Source organism: Geospiza fortis, unplaced genomic scaffold (assembly GCF_000277835.1).
Source record: "Geospiza fortis unplaced genomic scaffold, GeoFor_1.0 scaffold54, whole genome shotgun sequence".
In the NCBI taxonomy this organism is placed as follows: domain Eukaryota; kingdom Metazoa; phylum Chordata; class Aves; order Passeriformes; family Thraupidae; genus Geospiza; species Geospiza fortis.
The window spans coordinates 16,645,492-16,664,172 of NW_005054301.1; the positions used below are offsets into that span (position 1 = coordinate 16,645,492).

The 18,681-nt window shown below is 37.6% G+C and overlaps 1 protein-coding gene across 1 annotated transcript in view; it reads right to left on the reverse strand.

Moving 5' to 3' along the window:
- Positions 1-10,681, reverse strand: part of DCAF5 (DDB1 and CUL4 associated factor 5) — a 57,309-nt gene extending 46,628 nt beyond the window's left edge. Inside the window, exons 1-4 of the mRNA XM_031065668.1 lie at positions 10,531-10,681; positions 6,289-6,325; positions 3,796-3,935; positions 1,584-1,713 (exon numbers count right to left, since the gene is read on the reverse strand). Coding sequence (XP_030921528.1) covers positions 1,584-1,713; positions 3,796-3,935; positions 6,289-6,325; positions 10,531-10,642 — 419 coding nt within the window. The 5' untranslated portion in view covers positions 10,643-10,681. The remainder of the gene's footprint in view (positions 1-1,583; positions 1,714-3,795; positions 3,936-6,288; positions 6,326-10,530) is intronic.
- Between the last annotated feature and the right edge of the window lie 8,000 nt (positions 10,682-18,681).

An 18,681-nucleotide genomic window follows, 5' to 3' on the forward strand; every position in this document is an offset into this window, starting at 1 on the left:
TTTTTGACAGTGAGGAGAGCATCTGATGCAGTAGCCTTCCTTTGCTGTGCTAGTGGCATGCTTACACAGGCAGCTTCCTGTTTATCCCTAGATTGTGGAGAATTTCAGGGCTCTTTAACCCATTCTGCCTATAAAACTCACAAACCAAAGTACTTTTGGCAGATCTTACCTGCAACTACAGCATCCTTTATTATTAATAAGAATATGGAAAATATTCACAAACTCCCACACATACCAACTTCAGTTTTATACAGTCTACCACAAGTACTTACAGCATTATGTGGATTACCTTATCTTTAACAAGAACTATTTTACCCCCTGATAATTAAGTGTATTTTCCCCAGAAAAGACTGTAACAAACTGAAATACACAGATAGATGTGTAAATTCTGGCTTCCACTTCCTCACCAGAGTGAGGATTGTATCTTTACTGATCTAAAATTAATTTATTTTTCCTCATATGACAAAGTGAATTGGCCACAAATACATAGAAAAGCAAGTTCCAGCTTTCTAGATTAGCAAATTAGATCTACAGAGACAAGTTGAAGTTTTGTCAAATGCTCTGTTACTTTAAATAGACTAAAAATCCAGCATAATTTATTTAAATATGAGAGACTCTGACTTTGGCAGGCCACTAGCAGGACACATATCATTCTGAAGAGTCCTCTTTTCTGAGAGTTTCCTGGGGAAAAAATCTGCAGTGGCAGCAGAGTGATTTAGAGCCATTTTCTTATCCCAAGCCAAGCATACACCCTTCTCACTGTGTTTTGGACACATCTCTGATCAAGCAAAGGAAGAGAGCTAATGGTTGTCCCAGAAAAATGGTAGCTGAAAGCAGACTTAACACCTGCATTCATTTATGTTACAGCTGGCATGCAGCCAGACTTAACCCACCACAGATTTTTATGATGGAAAAATGAACATTCACAATCTGAAAGACAAAAAAAAGCTTAATCTCTCATGCATGCCAAAGTCTGGTACCAGACATTGTATACATCCACTTTAGAACCCAGTCTAACCATATTTCAAACTGCAACCTGATTCTCTTAATTTGTTTTTAACTCTGTGCAAATCTGGAAGCACATTAGACAGCCAAATGATTATACAGATGTCTGTATCACTCAGGAAGCCATGTTAAACTCATAAGCACTGAGTAAAAAGCTGTCTTGACCACACTCTCTAGTCAGCCAATAAAAACTGAGCTGGGCAGGAAAAATAAACTGTAAACCAGGCAGTGCCCACCACAGCTTCTTCCAGTAGTACCAAGACAGTTCTAAACATAGTGATGAGAACTTGACAGAGCAATCCAAGCTAATCTGCAGTGGTGAGGCCAGGTAGGTTTTGGAGCCTTGACTTACCTTAAAACTGAAGATCTAGCCCCATTTTAAATCAAATTAGATCATAAGTATGAGGAAGAATATTAATTATGCAAAATAATTTATTAACAACACTATTAACTTTGTTCTGCATCTTTTCTTACTAACATATATACTGACTTAAATTAAAAAAAAAAAAAAACAGCATGCCATCACCTCCCAAGGGAAAGAAATAACTCAGCATAAAACAGGGTCAGCCAGATCATACCTCTGAGGCTTACGAATATCCCAGAGTCCCACACCTTCCTTAGAGTTGGCAGTAGCCAGTAATCTGGGTTCTACTGGATTAAACATCACACTGTGAAAGGCTGATGGGTAGTGTGCCAAGCAGAAGGGCTCTGTTGAAAAAGTTGAAATTTCAGACATAAGAACAAACAATGCATTCAACTGTTCAATGCAAGGAGCTTGGCAGCTGAATATGGAAACAGCATAACAAGATCTGAAGATATGGAGACATGTTCAAACCAATTCTCAAGCTGACACATCCAAAGCAATATAAAACCTGAAGTTTTAAAATCCACCCACGTGTACATTAATTCTGTCTAAATATGGAAAAGGATACACACTGAATTTCAAGACACCATTTTCTTTATGGAAGGTTATCAGAGTTTAAAACTAGCTATTCAAAGATCAAATACTTAAATCTTTTTAATGTTCATGACCAAATGCTCATCTGATAATGACTATACATGGTGGAGCTTCTGAAAGCTTCCTAGTAATATATGCCTGAGAGTTTCCATAGCCCCTGCTGATTACCCAAACCATAAATGTAGCAGCAATTGTTTCTAAGGGAGAATAATATTACAAGAAGTGAAATAAATTTGTATGAAACTCAGCTTAAAGCAAGCTGCTAACCCTGCGGAAAAGAAGTCTACCACCTCTTAAGTGCTGTACTAACAGACAAGAAGGGTGCTCCTCTTGCATAAAAAAATGTTAACAATTAGCTCTTGCTGTTCACACACAGAGTAGAAAACATGCTCATTCAGACTCTCCCTCTCATAAGACTGTTTGGGCTGCTACACTGCCTTATTTATTCCATCAAAATATGGTCTCCATGAAGGGTGGGGAAAAGCCTTGACTCTGTTACCTTCTCTCAGCTTCTGTGAGCTTTACAGCTTTAAGCACAGTCTAATTCTCTTCCTTGTTTATATCTTTTGTGGCATGCTGCCACTCTTTAAATCAACTAAGAAACCAGAATCAATCTCTATTTTGAGCCAGGGATTTGGCCAGACTTTCTCATTCACTGTTTGCTTTGGTGCAATTCCTGCGTCGCTCACGTGCTAGGGAGACAGTTCTTGTCCCTGTCTGAGCCACCAGTGCAGCACCCTTAGCCCCACAAGCACCTCCAGAACTATGTTTCTTTCCTCATTTCCCTCATTACCACATATGAAACATGGTTAAACAGGCAACCCTCTCAAATTCCCAATACCTTATGAAACCACTGCCTATCAAGCAAATGAGATAGAATTAACATTTACTTGTTCTGTACCCTCCTTCCATGCTCTATTACAAGTTTTTTCATCAGGCATCATCCTTCTTAGTGTTTCTTTAGCAGTGATGAAAATAAAGATCTCTGACCACAGATGAAGCTCCATGATGTTATTAATTGTCATAAGTCAAAAGTAAAAACAAGAAAAGAAGCCAACTTTTGTTCTGCCAGTCTGCCCACAGGCTTTAGAAATTGCTGCTGGCCTGCCTGCAGCTCCAAATGAGATTTAACACCAAAACCGTCCTTCTATGTTTGCATCATCAAATCAGAATCCTGCTGGGTCATAAAAGACTATGTTATTAAAATGGCAGCCCCCACTAAGAAGCAAAGGCCTACATCAGCTGAGTGTAGAGAGAAACATCAGATTGCCAAAGGGGCTGGGTTTTAAAATAAACTAAAACTTTAAACTAAAAATAAACACAAACTTTAAATTTGTGTATATTTCCTTAGTCAAATCATTCACTAATCAGTCACTAATTACTGATGCTTTCCTTCCTACCTTTATTATAAATAAATTGACACTACAGTTTTCTTCTAAGATATCAAAAGTTGCCTTTCAGCTTGTCAAAGAGAGATTACAGGAGCTAAACTAATGAGGCACTAAGTCATTTTAATGAAAAGTAGAGGGACTGCTTTTCTATTGTTCCTTACGCTCATTCACTATTGTAGCTCTTTTACACTGGAGTATGAACATGTTTCTGAAGGGAGCAGCTCAACACCATTTTTAATAAAAATTATAAGTACTCATTTAAGACAGTAACAGAACTGTAAGACTAGGGCTTGCCAGTCACTGGCCAAAAGAATTGTGCCTCACTTTCACCCTTCTCCAAGACTCACTGTATCGACTGTCCCAGATAAACATAACTTTTCTCTTCCTTGCCTTACCTGAATTCTTCCTAAATCAATTCTATTTTCCTTCTAGAGATCTTACCTCCATGGGAGGACTCTCGGATGTCCCAGATCAGGACCCGGCCGTCATCTGATGAGCTAGCAAAGATGTTGTCATTTACTGGGCTCACTGAAAGGCCATACACTGCATCCTCATGGGCAAACACATCCAAGGTCTCAGTGCTGGAAGAGACACAACATTGTCATTCTTTCTTCTTTTGCTATTGTTTTGTGAAGCAAAGTATTTACTGCTTTATCTACCTAGTAATACTTTGTCACAAAGTTTCTGTAATTTCATAAGAAGAGCCTTGTGTTTAATTAGAGTAAAAACCAAACAAAATACCATCTATAGTGACTTTATGCTATGAGGAAAAAAAAATCTCAAAATAAAACCCAAGCATTAAAAACTTCCTATACTGCAAGATGCTATGGAACACATGATACATTAGATTTAAGTTTGGGAGGATGTGATAGGAAAGGGAAAGAAGCTTTGGGACCTCTGGAGAAATTTTTACTACTTAATGTAAAAAGGAAAACAAGACAGAAGTTCATTCTTTAATGCAGGTTTTTGTTTTGTCCAAAAGTTCAATCGAAGCTCACATAAGAGCAACATTCCAGACGGCTTTTTCAGTAAGTTTTCTTTGTTTTTCAGAATAGACCAGACCCTATATTTTTCCATGTAGAAAGAACAGCAAAAAAACAACAAAATAAAAATAATTCCCCCAAAAGTATATCTAGATTTCAGCTGTTTCACAGCTATAAAAAAAGAAAAAGCACATTGTCCATTCTTTTTCCAATGTTTCAGATCATCTAAAAAGCTGGAATAGTGGTATGGAGAGGTCAAAAACTGAAATACTAAATCAGAAGATTCTGGGACTGCTTTATTTCTTTTAAAAAGCCCCTTTATTTCTTTAGGGAAAAAACATTATATATACAAACCCTATATCTCATGGAAACAGCACCAAAGAGATCCCACATAAAATCAGCATTTTGCTCACATGGCAAATGATGTTCCTAGTGGCAGATCTACTAACTCTATCTCAGGGATCATTAATAAAAAAGGGGAAGAAAGCAGTAACAGAAAAAGCCATTTAAAGTTACAAAAAAGCAGTTGACAGATCAAGTGTTATCATGAAAAAGAGATTAACTTTACATAGAAACCGATCAGAATTTGGTCTGCTAAGGTTTCTTTTAAAAGATCATACAAAATAGCCTTTAAAGAAGGAATTCTGTATGGATTACAACTGGACTTAGCATATTAAAAAAAATGATAAAAATAGCACATTAAAAATATGCGCATATCAAAAAGACTTGTCAAAACATCTAAACAAGACACATCAGGAAAAATGTGTTATATAGAAAAGTAAAAATGACAAAGATCTTGCAGAATCTTAAAAAGTCAGAACACAATAAACACCAGTTCCTAAAACTGACATTTCCACATTTAATTAAAACAAGAAAAACAGAACACCAAACAAAAAATCTCTCCCAAAACCACACCCCCCCAAAAATACCAAACCAAACAAACCCAAAAACAACACAAAAAACCAAACCAAACCAAAACAAAAAAAAACCCAAACATAAAAACCCCCAAACACTAAACAATGATATTCCTGAGAAACCATCAGAACAGAAGACAAAGTTACTTTTGCCCAACTTGCATGTAAGATTTATGCAAGAAGCAGACATAAGGCATGATGGAAGGAAAATAAACACTGAACAATTCAATGCAAAGGGCTTTGGACAAACACAACAAGAAATAAGTCCATATTATGTTATTCAGCAAACTCAAAGAAATGTAAGGTTTTATAGCTCCATTCTTTCATGTATCTCTTCCTTCTTTTTCTTTATTTTTTTTTCAGTTCATGTTAAATCAATGGTCAACACTTAAATCTGTAGAAGTTACTAGTACAGACCAAAATTCTAAAGTTTTTTTACTTCAAAAGCTGGAAGCTCAGTAGGTACGATGTCTAGAGAAGTCCAATTCAATGTATTACACTACTGTATTAATTATACTTTGAATAACAGCCTAATCTTGATGTAGCACAACAAAGCCCAGTTCCCAACTGGTTTACAGTTTTGGTAGAAAGTAAGTGCCAAAAGCAATATTCTTCATGTTAGTGTGGAGAATCAGGCAGCTGCATCCAAAGTTTAAAAAGGAAGTTAGGTAGGCCAAGCACTAGCCATCTTAAACACAGGTCAGGTGAGTCTGTTGAAAAACAAGAAGTCTGTAGGTGCCAACAGTTGTTTATGTGCCAGAATAATCTACTCAGAGCCTACTGTGCCGTCTGCAGGAGAGCATATATATTTAATAAGCATTCTCTTTCCTGAGGTCAAGATAATACAGAACCCAAGTGCTTAAAAAGAAAATGGGGTGATAGGAAATACTCCATTCCAGTTACGAATTTAGATAAATAAAAAACAAATTTCAGTATTAAAACACAATTCTCCTAAACCTTTAATTTAAAACAGAAAATGCCTCCAGTGAGTTGATATTAAAGGAGTTCTTGAAGCATTGGAAACACAGTGTATTTACCTTTCAACATCATGGAGTATAACTTGTTCATCATTGCCTGAAAAGAGAAATATTAGCAATTAACACCATGTTCTAGTGGTTAAAAAGCATTATTGTGAAAAAACCCCAAACCACTTTTTAAAAAAACATTTACAATTTCAAAACCAATTTTGAAACAGAGAAGACCAGCTCAGTTGCTATTTGGTTACTTCCTGCTCAGTTATATGAAAGGTTCCATGTGATATTGCCAGTCACAACCAAATGCACCAACCTGTTTCATCTGCTACTGCTCAACAAATTTAAATATGCTACTTATCATTCTTTATCCAGTTTGAGCTTAAGTTTTGAGAGATTTGCAATAAAGACTATTACATAAAGTAGCAGAACACTTTAAACTCTGATGAAAAAACATCTTTCTTCCTGCTTAAAGGATGCTCCATAAAAAGATTGTGAAAGGTGAAAAGAGATGCCACAAACGAAATACATGTGGCTCCCCGATCAAATATTGCCAGATAACACTGTCAGCCCTCGGGGTTTTGCAACCATTGAGAAGGCATGAATGTGGAAGCCAATGTAATTTTTTCTGTAACAAAACAAAAAAGCAAAACCAAGCAACAAAAAGCAAACCAAGTAACCAGACAATCATGTCGCTTTGATCACACCAATTGAATACAATGGAAACTAACCACATGTGCACAGGCTAAGACGGTCACAGCCACCAGGTAATTCCAATAGCTCATGCAGAATTTTTCAAGCTATAACAACAGATTTTTTTTTTTTAGTCTATGCACTGAATATTTCCTTACTTAAATTTGGCACCTCCTCTTTAGAACTATTTAAGGACAAATACACTTTTATATTTAATTCAGGAAAAAAAAACCCATAACCTGAAAGCAAAGCCATATTTTTATGCTGTGTATATCTTTGTAGATGTGATGTAGAGTTCTGAAGCTTTCCTAACGCACACTAAAGACAGAGGTTCAGAAGGAGCAAGATTTCATGTTATGAACATTCTTAAATGTACAATTGACTCAGTTTTCATTTGTCCCATACATATTTCAGTTGTATTCTGTCTCAACAGAGAAATATGAGAAAGTTTCTCTTTGACTAGTGAGCTATGAGATTTTCTACAACCATTTCCCAGCTCCTAGTAAAATCATGCCAGTCTTGGATTACTCCAGTAGCTCATCTTTTCCATGGTACAATAAGCAAGTCATTTAAGTGAAGTGTCCTTTGGTCATTAATTGTATTTGGAACTGCCTATTATGTGTTATTATACACTGTTTATCCCTAGTAAAACTACTCTAGTGCCTACATATTTCACCAGTGGAAAACACAGCCCAGTTTCTCCAATGACAAAACTTCCTCCAGCAGATGCTCCTGGCTCTTCAGTCTCCATCCAGTATGAACAAAAGAATCATTCCAGTTGTTTGGTTTTAGGCATCCAGTCATCATGGGATCAAATTTCCCTTCCATCACAAGCTCCAAAATGGGAAAGAAAGAATGAGAGTGGAATATCCACTGTTCTGTGTGTGGGAGGAGAAAGTGGTGACAAAAGTCTAACAACAAACTGGATGCTTCTGGTAAGGATTCATCCCTGCAGAAAACACCACTGCTGCTCAACTCAGAGGGCGATTCCCACTTACACTGTTTTTACTTTAACACTGGAGAGTTCATTCTTCATTGAGACTAACTGGGTCGCAATTGTGTACACAACTGTGTCATTTATAATCTCTCTTGTTTTGATAACTGCAGTTATAACAATCAGGAAGACAGGAAGAATCTGCCATTCCCTTCAGTTAAACTTGTAAGAGTGAAATACCACAGAGCGCATAGAGAGTAGCAATTATGGTGGCTGAAACCCCATATCTACCATATAAGCACTAAAAAACCAAATTTCCTGTAGGTTAATTTCAGCTTTTCACATACCTAACATCAAGTGCAAATCAAAAAAAAGTCCATGCAGCTTACTAGGAAGGGATCTTGCATTTCAAATGCTGCTGTACTCTCAGTGTGTGTGGACAGAGAAGGGCAAAAATGTTCTCCAGAGATGAGAACTTTTTTGGGACAGTTTTTTCCTCCAGAGATTACATGCAAAACATTGTCCACTCAGTTCCTGCCTTCCATTTTTGTAATGGCTACATGGGGTGCTTACTCCTTCAAAGCAAAGAGCTCTGAAATTCCTTGGATACAATCCAATTTGTACTGAAGTGGAAAATCCCTTCTCCTCTATTATCAAGACTTGCTTTAGAGAAAAGTCATCAGATCCTAAGTCATTAATCATTGGCAGTCATTTATTTACCAAATAAATTGAGTTCCATGTCACTTGTTCTAGTTTACATATGCTAATTTTTAGTTTGGGGGAGTTTTTAAGTATTATTTTTTAAGTCTTCCAACTTCTATAATTTAAATACAACTCCAAACTCAGGTGTGGGTGACTGTGTGACAACCAGTAGATCTTAGAACCCACAATTCTTTTAGACTTTTTAAGAATCTCCCAGAACATCATTGAGAGAATAAATATAGCTAGCCCCATTTTACCAGCAGAGATAAAACAGATGGTACATCTAGGCCATGCAGCAAAGTGACTCTTTACAAGGGATCCAAGAGTCAGACTCATAGCCCTTGCAGATGAGCTCACTGAATCTTGATGGAGGAACTGAAAGAGTTCCTGACTCCTCCAATGGAAATAATTTCTGCCAGAGGCACAGTGTTTTTATGCAAACTGAAGGAGGAAAAAGATATGAGAATGGCCAGTTTCTCTGTGCATCAGCTGCCACAGCTCATCTAACCTGGCATCTTAGCAAAAATCCACCATAATCAATTATATAAATCTTTAACTGCCGGTGTTAACTTCAGTAACAAGGTACAATCAAGACACTCTTCTGCCTTTCCTGTGAAAACAGCAGCCTCTGACAGCAAAGCCCAATGGACAGAGGGCTGAGTTAGACAAGAGAAAATACCACTCCAGCTGGTCAAGCAAGATTTGGCACACTTCATTCCTTGAATATTCATGTATGGTTCCATTTGTCTGAATTCAAACTAAAGTAAGAGACTCTGGCCCAAAATTCCCTGGAATCACTTGTGCAGATATATTCATTTGAAGACAGCATGTACTGCTATTTTTCTCATAAAACAAACAGCAGACCCCAGAATAAGAAGATAGGATCGCTATTTGACAGTCTAGGGATTTATTTCACCTAAGAAGTATAACTGGAATCATTTCATCCTTTAAATTTGACACCAGGTTAAGCTTTGTCATGCCTTTTTTTTCTAAGGGATATTATAATTTTAACACAACATTGAATGATGAGAAGCTTCCACCATTCACATGCACTCAGAATCAATCTCTAGCATTGATTTACAGTTCACAAATATTGGGTCAAAAAGGGAGTGAAGGGCTTTGACCCAGGAGTCTCATAGTACCCTAAAGTAAGTCTAGCTGTATGTTAATGAACATACTGACAAAAGATACAAATTCTCACCTATTCTGTGACCATGTTAGATCATGGAAATGAAGTACAGCAGAAAATGGCACTCGACTGCATTGACACTTTTGTGCCTTTTTCTTCTCAATTCAATTTTCCTGCCTATCACAACACTTTAAAAATCAAGTGGTGAAATGGACCTAAATTACAGAAACTATTTCCCCAGAACAAATATATGTCCGCTTCCCTTACCTTAGTTTTCAGACCGAATTGTACTTTCTATTAAAAAGTTGATTTATATCAAAAAGAAATGAGAGCATCAAGGGTTATCAGAGCCCAATGTGCCAACAGCTCTAAAAGGCAGAGGCTTACTAGTAAGAACTGAAACGGGGTCTAAGAAAACATCAGCTGCCAATAGATGGCAATAGTCCTTCATGAGCCATCTAAGGGTGCATTGAAATCAGATAGTAGCAGAAAAGATTTTCAAGCATCAGGCTTGAGTGCCAGAGAGAATGCAAGGTCTGCTCTTAGTACAGTTAAGAGGGAGTAACAATGTTTTCCACAGTCTTTAGCACAAGTAGAGGCAGACTGAACCCAGGATTCTGATGATGGTTCGAGACAGGATGAGCTTACACCAGGGTTTGAAAAAAGGCATGACAAAATTGAAAATGTGCTAGCTAAAGGATTCCCTGTTCCCAAAAAAATTACAATTGCTGATTAAGAACACCTTCCAGATCTCATGTGGGGCAGGATCTCACTCACTCCCTCATGGCATCTACTCCAAGGCATTCACAATACATATTCATGTGAAATCGGGGTGCTCTTCCTTCCTTACCTCCAGAGAACACTTTCGTATTGCCACTGTTAAAAGCTAGGCAGAAGATGTTAGAGTGATGCTCCCCTTTTAGCTGAACTGGTTTGACTCTTGAGTGGATGGCTTCTTCCATATGCCAAAGCAAGACTCGGCGGTCATCCCCTCCTAAAAGAAATAAAGGAAATGTGCATTACTGCCTGAGCCATGTGTAAATTGATTATAGACAAATTATTTAACTCTGCAGTTATTCATAGAAAGCTTTGCTAAAACCTTAATTAGCATAAAAAATGTATGCCTTCTTGGATATATAGACACACATTTACATTAAGATGTCATGCAGTCAGGTATTCAATTAAAATTAATGACAACAGAGCAATCAGCAGGAAAAGTTTGAATTAAACAGTTGCCATTCTGCCAACACATAGTGACAACCTATAGCAACATGGAAACTCAGAAATTTACTGCTATGTAAAATTCCATGGCAAGCCGCAGATGAATTACATGCCAAATCCACATATGCTTCTACACCAACTCCTTGTTGCCAGCATTGCTTATGTTATTCATAAAACATGAACTTTTTCCCCCTTTCACTGGCAACTATATATCCTCCAGTAGTCTTTGCAACCCTTCATAGCATAGGTTGGCTCAGGACTGATAAAAGATAAGAAAATTTACTGAAGCATTCAGAAGTCTTCAGCACACACAGTTATGCCAGGTTTCTAGACATGTAAAGGTTAAGACAGATATTTCTGAGGTAAAATCCTGACAAAGAGAGTACCTGGAAAGGAAGTTCAAATCTCTTGCTTTACATCTTGCTATACTCTTTGTTTGCCTACATGAAGTTCTCAGTTCAGAGCTCTAAGTGCTTCCTTCTCTGTATGGCAAACAGTTATATATAAAATAAATATTAGACTGTTTGTGCTTCAACTGTATTAAGTTATTATTTATTAGTAAAAGAAAAAAAATCAAGATACTATTGTACTGGTCAGCATTCTCAGCAGCAATTTTAAATACCTGCAAAATCTGAATAGGGTTTCTCCAAGCCAGACTCAAAATATTTTTGGTATCTGTCTTTAATAACAAATGAAAGAGAATGGCATCACAATTGAAAAGTGACACCAGAAACACGCTGATTACAGTTAAAACATTTTACTTATTCTTTGCACAAGCAAAAGCCTAAACTCAGAGCCTTTTGAGCTGCTATCCTGAGGACAAAGGCATCAAAAAGAAAAAAAAAAAAGAAACCAAAATTACTCGGCCTGCTGTTTACTTACAAAAAAGGTAAATGCATAAATAAATTTCATTACTACTGTTAATCAGATTTCTTAGAATTTTCACATCATATGTTGCTATTAAGAAATTTTCCTGTGGAACTGAGTTATGTCAAACATCCTCCAAGTAAACAGTCTCTCAGCCTTTGAGTCTCCTACCAGATTTTATGACACTTTGATAGACAGTACAGCAGCATGTTATGATTACCCATGCTCCATGAAATTGTGCATTCCTCCTCCTGATTTTGTACTTCACACATCAAACAAGAGTACACAATACAAAGATTTGTGATGCATTTGATAGCTACTAAAAACGAGTCAAATTTGATGGATCCAAAAATCTCACAGTAATTTATGGTCAACTAAACTGATGGAAACTTATACTCCTTTCTGTCTAGAAATAGGAGAGAAAGTTGTATTTGCACCCTAGTGATTGCAGATGAGCTTACAATAAGGAGACACAGAAATGCATGAGTGTTGAAACATATGACCGCAATATTCAAGTTAAGATTAAGAAGTAACTGTCACACTGAATGTAACTACTTCCCAAAGCTGCCAACCACCATGTCATAATGTTATCACTACCTGCAAAACAATTTAAGCAACATTTAACATAGGTGAACGCCAACATTTCTTCTATCAGACTTCATTTATTGCCTTCTGTAAAAGACATTTCAGGGCAAAACATAGTAACATACTGTTGTTATTTGTTGCTATAGCAAACCAATTTGCAAAACCACTGCAGAAAGTCTACACATCCTCCTACCTAACAGCACAGCCATCTAGGTGTCTCACTTTAGTAGTAAATTCATAATCATTTCCACCAACCACTGTCCAGATAAAAAAAAATAATTAAGATATCTATATAAAACAAGCATTACTGTGGTTCCCAGCACACATACAGCATGGTAGGAGTAGGATAATTTGCAACCTATGCAGAAAAATGTTTGATAGTGTGAAAAGTTGGCACTACCTACTATTTTGTAAGTTCCTATACCTTAGTACCTGTTTGCCTTGGCAACTACTTTTCCTATTGAATTCAAATGTCTCCCTCTTCCCAGACATCCAGATTTCCATGAAACTTTGGTGGTGGCACATTCCATATCTTAGGAGCTTTTAAATGCTCTCCACACTCATGCAGTGCTGTTCCTCTCCATCTGTGTATTCTCTATGTATTGTCTTTGGGATCTTCTACACCTCCTCACTCCTCAGTTTTATTCCTCGCATATTCCACTGAGACATAAAAGTTTAGCAAAATAATAACATTACTGTGTTGAAAGTATGTTCCCTTCTAATTCCAATTTAGCTATTCTAGAAATACTTCTGACTCAAGGCCAGTTCCACCAGAAAGAAAAATTACCCAATGTGTTGGGCCACAGAGGATTTGTGGCAAACAAGACACTTCAGCAATCCCTACATCCTCACACAAGAGAACAATCTGTGTTAAGTCACAGGCAAATAATACCTAAGAAAAGGCAAGTCTCAAGCAACAGAAACCAGCAAATGCAATCTCCATCAACCAAACCTGACTCTTACCATAAGAGGGAAGAAAGGAGGGAGGTGCACATGTATGGGCAGGTATACAGGGAGAAAGTAAAAATGTGAATATATCGTTTTTAAACTCTGTAGAAAGGAACTATGATTCATCAGACACAAACTACATACATATTACACAACATAACTTACAAGTCTGAGAATTATAAGAAAGTTCAGGTTGGTAGCATTTGTTTTGTGCACTAGATTGGCAAATGCAGATTAATTAAAATGCTCTCAATTTATGGTGAATTTATTGTGCATGTACATCAACTCTACAACTGAAGTGGAAGCCACATTCTTAAAATAATATAGAGCATACAGCAACAACAACAGGTTTATCATATCTGGAACACCTGGATCTGTGGCTTCATGTTCAAATACCTTAGCAAGGTTCTGCATGTGGATTTTCTGGAAATTGAAGATCCACAGAGAATTTGTAATTTTTCAGTCCATGGTGTCAGAAACAGTAAGCTCAACATCTATAATGAGGAAATAGCATCACTTTCAGCTTATTTTGTAGCTTCTGTTTGGGACTGTGTGACTGACAATGGTTTTAGGACTGTATGACCGACAATTTGAAAAGTAAAAGTTTGTGTGATCCAGCTAAGAACTACACAATGCCATTGTACAGTTATTTCTCAGAAAGGAACCACATTTAAAAATATTTAATTAGTCAAGTACTTTAGTGCTCATTACAGGAGCAGGGTCAAACCTGTAGAAACATTCAAAACCAGAGACACAGTAAGAGAAATCTACTCCTTTTAGACCCAGAATAGTTTGAAGGGGGCTGGAACATACCCTTGCCAAAGGTAAATCTAGTCCAAACAGTATCTGCATAACTCATGAAACACACTTGAGCTCCTGTATGCTAACAGAAGCATTTCAAAATCATACCAGCCAGTACTGAAAAACTGCAGTTTTTAAGTGCATTAACCTCGCTGATTGTGGACAAAGCTGAAGACCACAACACCCCTTTCTCTCCTATACACCAGGTCCACTTGCTAAAGGAACCTTCATGGTAAGTGGGCAATACTTCTAAATCATAACATGAAAGATTAGTCTTATTCCTTGTATCTACTTCAGAAGTTGCATGAATCACAGAAAGCAGGACTGGATGGTATTTCAAGAAGCTGATCACTTCGTTGGCCTCGGCCAAAGGCAAAAGGCCTCTGTCAGAATTATTCCCAGAAGATAAGTCTCTAGTTTGCTCTTAAAAAAACACTGCTGAGGTAGATTTCATACCTTCCTTAGGCAGCCTATTTCAGTTTTTCATTATCCTTGCCATTAGGCAGATTAGCCTATTATATCAAGCCTGAGGGTGCAGTTTGACATTACATATAATCCCACTCCCCCTTGCCATGTGCTCCTGCTACTTTCCCCTCCATCGGATTCAGCGGCCATCTATGCACAGCATAAACTAAAGAAGCTGACCTGACAGAAAAGCAGAAGACAGACAAACAACCTCTCCCTACCTATTCTGTCCCCCTGATCAGATGCTTCCATCATACCAGTTTCAGGCTTTAAATTACAAAAGTGCCACAGTGCAAACAATGAAGAGGAGAAATAAGTGAATGAGTTACAGGATGAAGAGAAAGTGCAAGATCAAACAGCACCCTAAAATCTTTCTTCCTACAATTTGAGACCATTTCTTCATCCTATCCCCACTAGACAAAAAAAGAGTTTATAACTTCACATAATAATAATTAAAAACACCTTTATGCAGCTCAGGACTTGCATTTCTACTCAGCTGTTCTTTCTACAGACTAAATGGACCCCTTTCTTTCTTTCATTTTTCTAGGCATCTGATCATTCTTCATGCCCTCTTCTGAATTTTCTCAGTTTGGGCACAGCTTTCTCAAAGTACAGTGCCCAAAACTGAGCCCAGCACTCCATTTGAGGACCCAACAGCACCTCAGCAGATTTAATTCACACACTGTGTCATGCCTGATCATATTTATGTTGTGATATTTATACATTTGGATCCTTTTCTACATGACTATGGGCTAGTCTCCATGGTATATTTGTAGAGTCAACCATTTATATTCACATGCTTTAGGTTGCACTTCTCTCTTTCAAAACATATGACATTTTTTCCCTATGTAATGTATGTTAATTAACTTGAACTTCAACTCCTATCCCCTGAAATTATTGCTGCCTGATTCTATCTTTCCTGAGAAATTTTATAATTTCTCAGACATTAATAAAAACATGATGTAGTAACTGAACCTAGTATCCCTCCTCACACAGAATTCTGTTTGATACAAACAAAGATCAGAGCATTCCTCCTAAAAATATACTTGATACACAATCCCCTTATTCAGAAGTAACACTCCACAACTTTTGCTAAAGTCACCTCATTCCCCTGTTTTAGGCTCATGTTCCTTCAGATTTATGTAAAAACTAAATGACAGATGCATTTCCAATACTTTCTAGCACCCTCAGAAATTTAGGATCCTAGAGCAGCTATTAACTTTTGCATTATCTGGTAGGAGGGGAAAAAAAAGCCAAGAGAAAATTACAGTACTTCCTAGAAGTTATCTTGAAAATGCAGTTTAAAGTATGAAAAAAAAAAAAGCGGGAGGTTCTGATAAAGATACTTATGTTTATAAAAGATAGCAGGCATGAAAAATGACAGTCAGATAAACAAACGGGAAAACATATCCACCAAACCTAAGGATGGGAAAAAGACTATTACACAGACCAAGTAAAGCTGAGTTTTAAGAAGTCAAATTGCAGGAGATGCTTGGCAAATGTGAGGGAAGCAGTTGGTTGCATACCACTGCACAGTAATTTTAATTTCCATGCATGGACAGTCACGTGTTTCTCAAACTGTTAAAAACACTATTTAGTATGTAAAGTGTTGCAAAGACACATTTTGCCCAATAGAATCTTCCAACTCCATCCAGAAGCAAGTTTTAACCAATTTCAATCCACTTTTTTATATGTTAAGCTTTCCTCTTCCCTTGTGTCATTCTACAGGTAGTTTTTTTATGCTTGTCCCACTACATCTTCTCCTGTGTCCACCTCCTCCTTCTAATTATTTCAATTTTTAAAAATTCTTGTCCTTATGTCAGTCCCTTCTTCTAGCACCTCTGTTCCAAAACATTAATCTCTGCCCTTCCTCCCCTCTATAAAGTGACACTGTTGAGGTGTCACACAGGCGTAAAAAGAACCTCTAGACTGGCCCCCAATTCAATCTGTGGACGTCAACTTTTTTACTTTGAAACATGGTTAAGAACAAAAATAAATACTATTAAACATGTACTTTCCAATACAAGATTTAAAAACTTATGATACCAAAAAGTTACAAGCATGCTTTTGGAGGGCCTGCTGAGGCTTGTCCGCACCAAAGTTCTCTCCAAAATCCTAACAGGAAAATTAACTGTAACTGCAATAACAAACCCTGTTTAAGCAGTTTGAATTGTTTACTGAAACAGTAATCATTAGCCTTACAGACTTGCTTCTGGGAGACACATTAAAAAAACAAACAAAAAAACCCCAAACAAGTGTGACACATACCCAAGGAAAGTATTCCAGCCAAGCGATGAGAACAGCACTAACTTGGTTGCAGGCTAGTATTTCAATGGCATTGGCATAGCCACTATGAATGCACTGTACCAGCTGAACTTCAAACAGCTATAACAAGGTTTAAGTTGTTAACAAGTCAATCAGCCAAAGCAGACTCTCTAGGTTAAGAATATACATATTACTTAAGACAGAACAACTGAAAAGACTACTTGCACTCTCCCTTTTCATGCACTCCAATAGAGCTGGTGACTCCCTCAGCTGCTGTACACGCAGTTAGAAGCATCCAACAGCTCATCCTTACTTCTCTATGCTATTTTGAGGGACGAGAGACTCTTATGCCACCAATTCTAAGGCTTTATCTGCATTTGGAAGTCTTTTGAAGCAAGTCTTCTATAAAACTTCAGAGTAGAGGCTGCTCACACCCTCCCTTTACCTTTCCTCATTGCTTTTCTTCATGCTGTTGCTATTTCTCAGAGCTTCAGGATCAAGTATGGCCTTTAAGAGGAGTGCTTTGAGTATAATTTTAATGAAGCTTAGTCTTATGATGGTATGCAATTTAACATAGTATGCAGAAATATTTTGACTTTTAATTTCTTGTTCTTGACTGAAGCACAAAGCACCTGCATGCTGTTGCTATGGCCTATAAAGAATTCTAGATATTATGGTCACGGATAGCATGAAACTTTTTAGAAAGAAAGCATAATTAGAGCTCTTCATTTTCTCAGGGCATCAGTAGAAGGTCAGACTTAAGGTCATCTGTTAGGAAATTGAAAACTGGACATTGCTTGAAAGGCTTCCTTTTACATACAGTTTTTAGATATCCACTAGATGTGAACTCTGCCTTCATTCTCTCACTGCACCTACCTTGCTTCAGGCAGTTTGGACAAAATTAAGTCTTAAAAGTCCATTCCAGCCCTGGACTGTTTATGCTTATGCCTAAAGAATGGATGTCAATATAGGTAAGTGTATTGATGGGTAAGACCTAAAGTATATCCTGAGGCCTTCTTGAGCAAGAAGAACAGAAAATACTAGTGGTGTTTCCATCACTTATTATGGAAAATAATTAAAAAAAAAAAAAAAGCAGACACACTTAAGCTCTCTGTAGCATTTTATAAGTAAAAATACATCGCTCTACTTTCTACTGGATAAGGACCAGTACAAGCCAGTATAACAACTGGGACAAACAGGAACTTTAGAATGGGTAAATGAGCATTCCCTTCCAATATGCTTGTTTGTATACACATATACGTGTGTATGTATGTATGTATACACATATATATTCACAAGCTAAATGGATGCATATCTCAGAAGCAGCATGCGCATAAAGATAAAAGAATCCCTAACAGTAACACTAAGATCCTTCATGGACACTTAGAAATCATTGGAAATATGCTTGAAGTTTCTTCAGGTAAGAATGTTAAATTTAGGAAGGTTTCAGTGTATCAGCTTCCACTCCATGTTTATACAGGGTTTCTATTCTGCCCTTGCTTAAAAGTAACCAGTCACAAAAACTTTTTATTGAATTCTCTTTGAAGTTATTACTGATACTATTGTGTGATACAGTTCACCTCTGTCCAGACACCACGGCAAGGCAGTACGCTGCTCAGCCATGCCCCCATCCCATTCCTCAGTAGCCCCTGTCGCTGCTCACAAGGTAGACAGGCAAAACCGAGGCCCTCGGTTAATAACCAGGTCAGCCACCCCTTGGCAAGCGAGACCACTCTCCACAGAGCTGCCAAGGACCTCTGCGATTCCCCCGAGGGCAGCTGCTCCACACGACAGAGAGCGGGCCTTTCCCGCTGCTGCCCGGCCCTTGGGGAGGGTCCTGTGGGCAGCT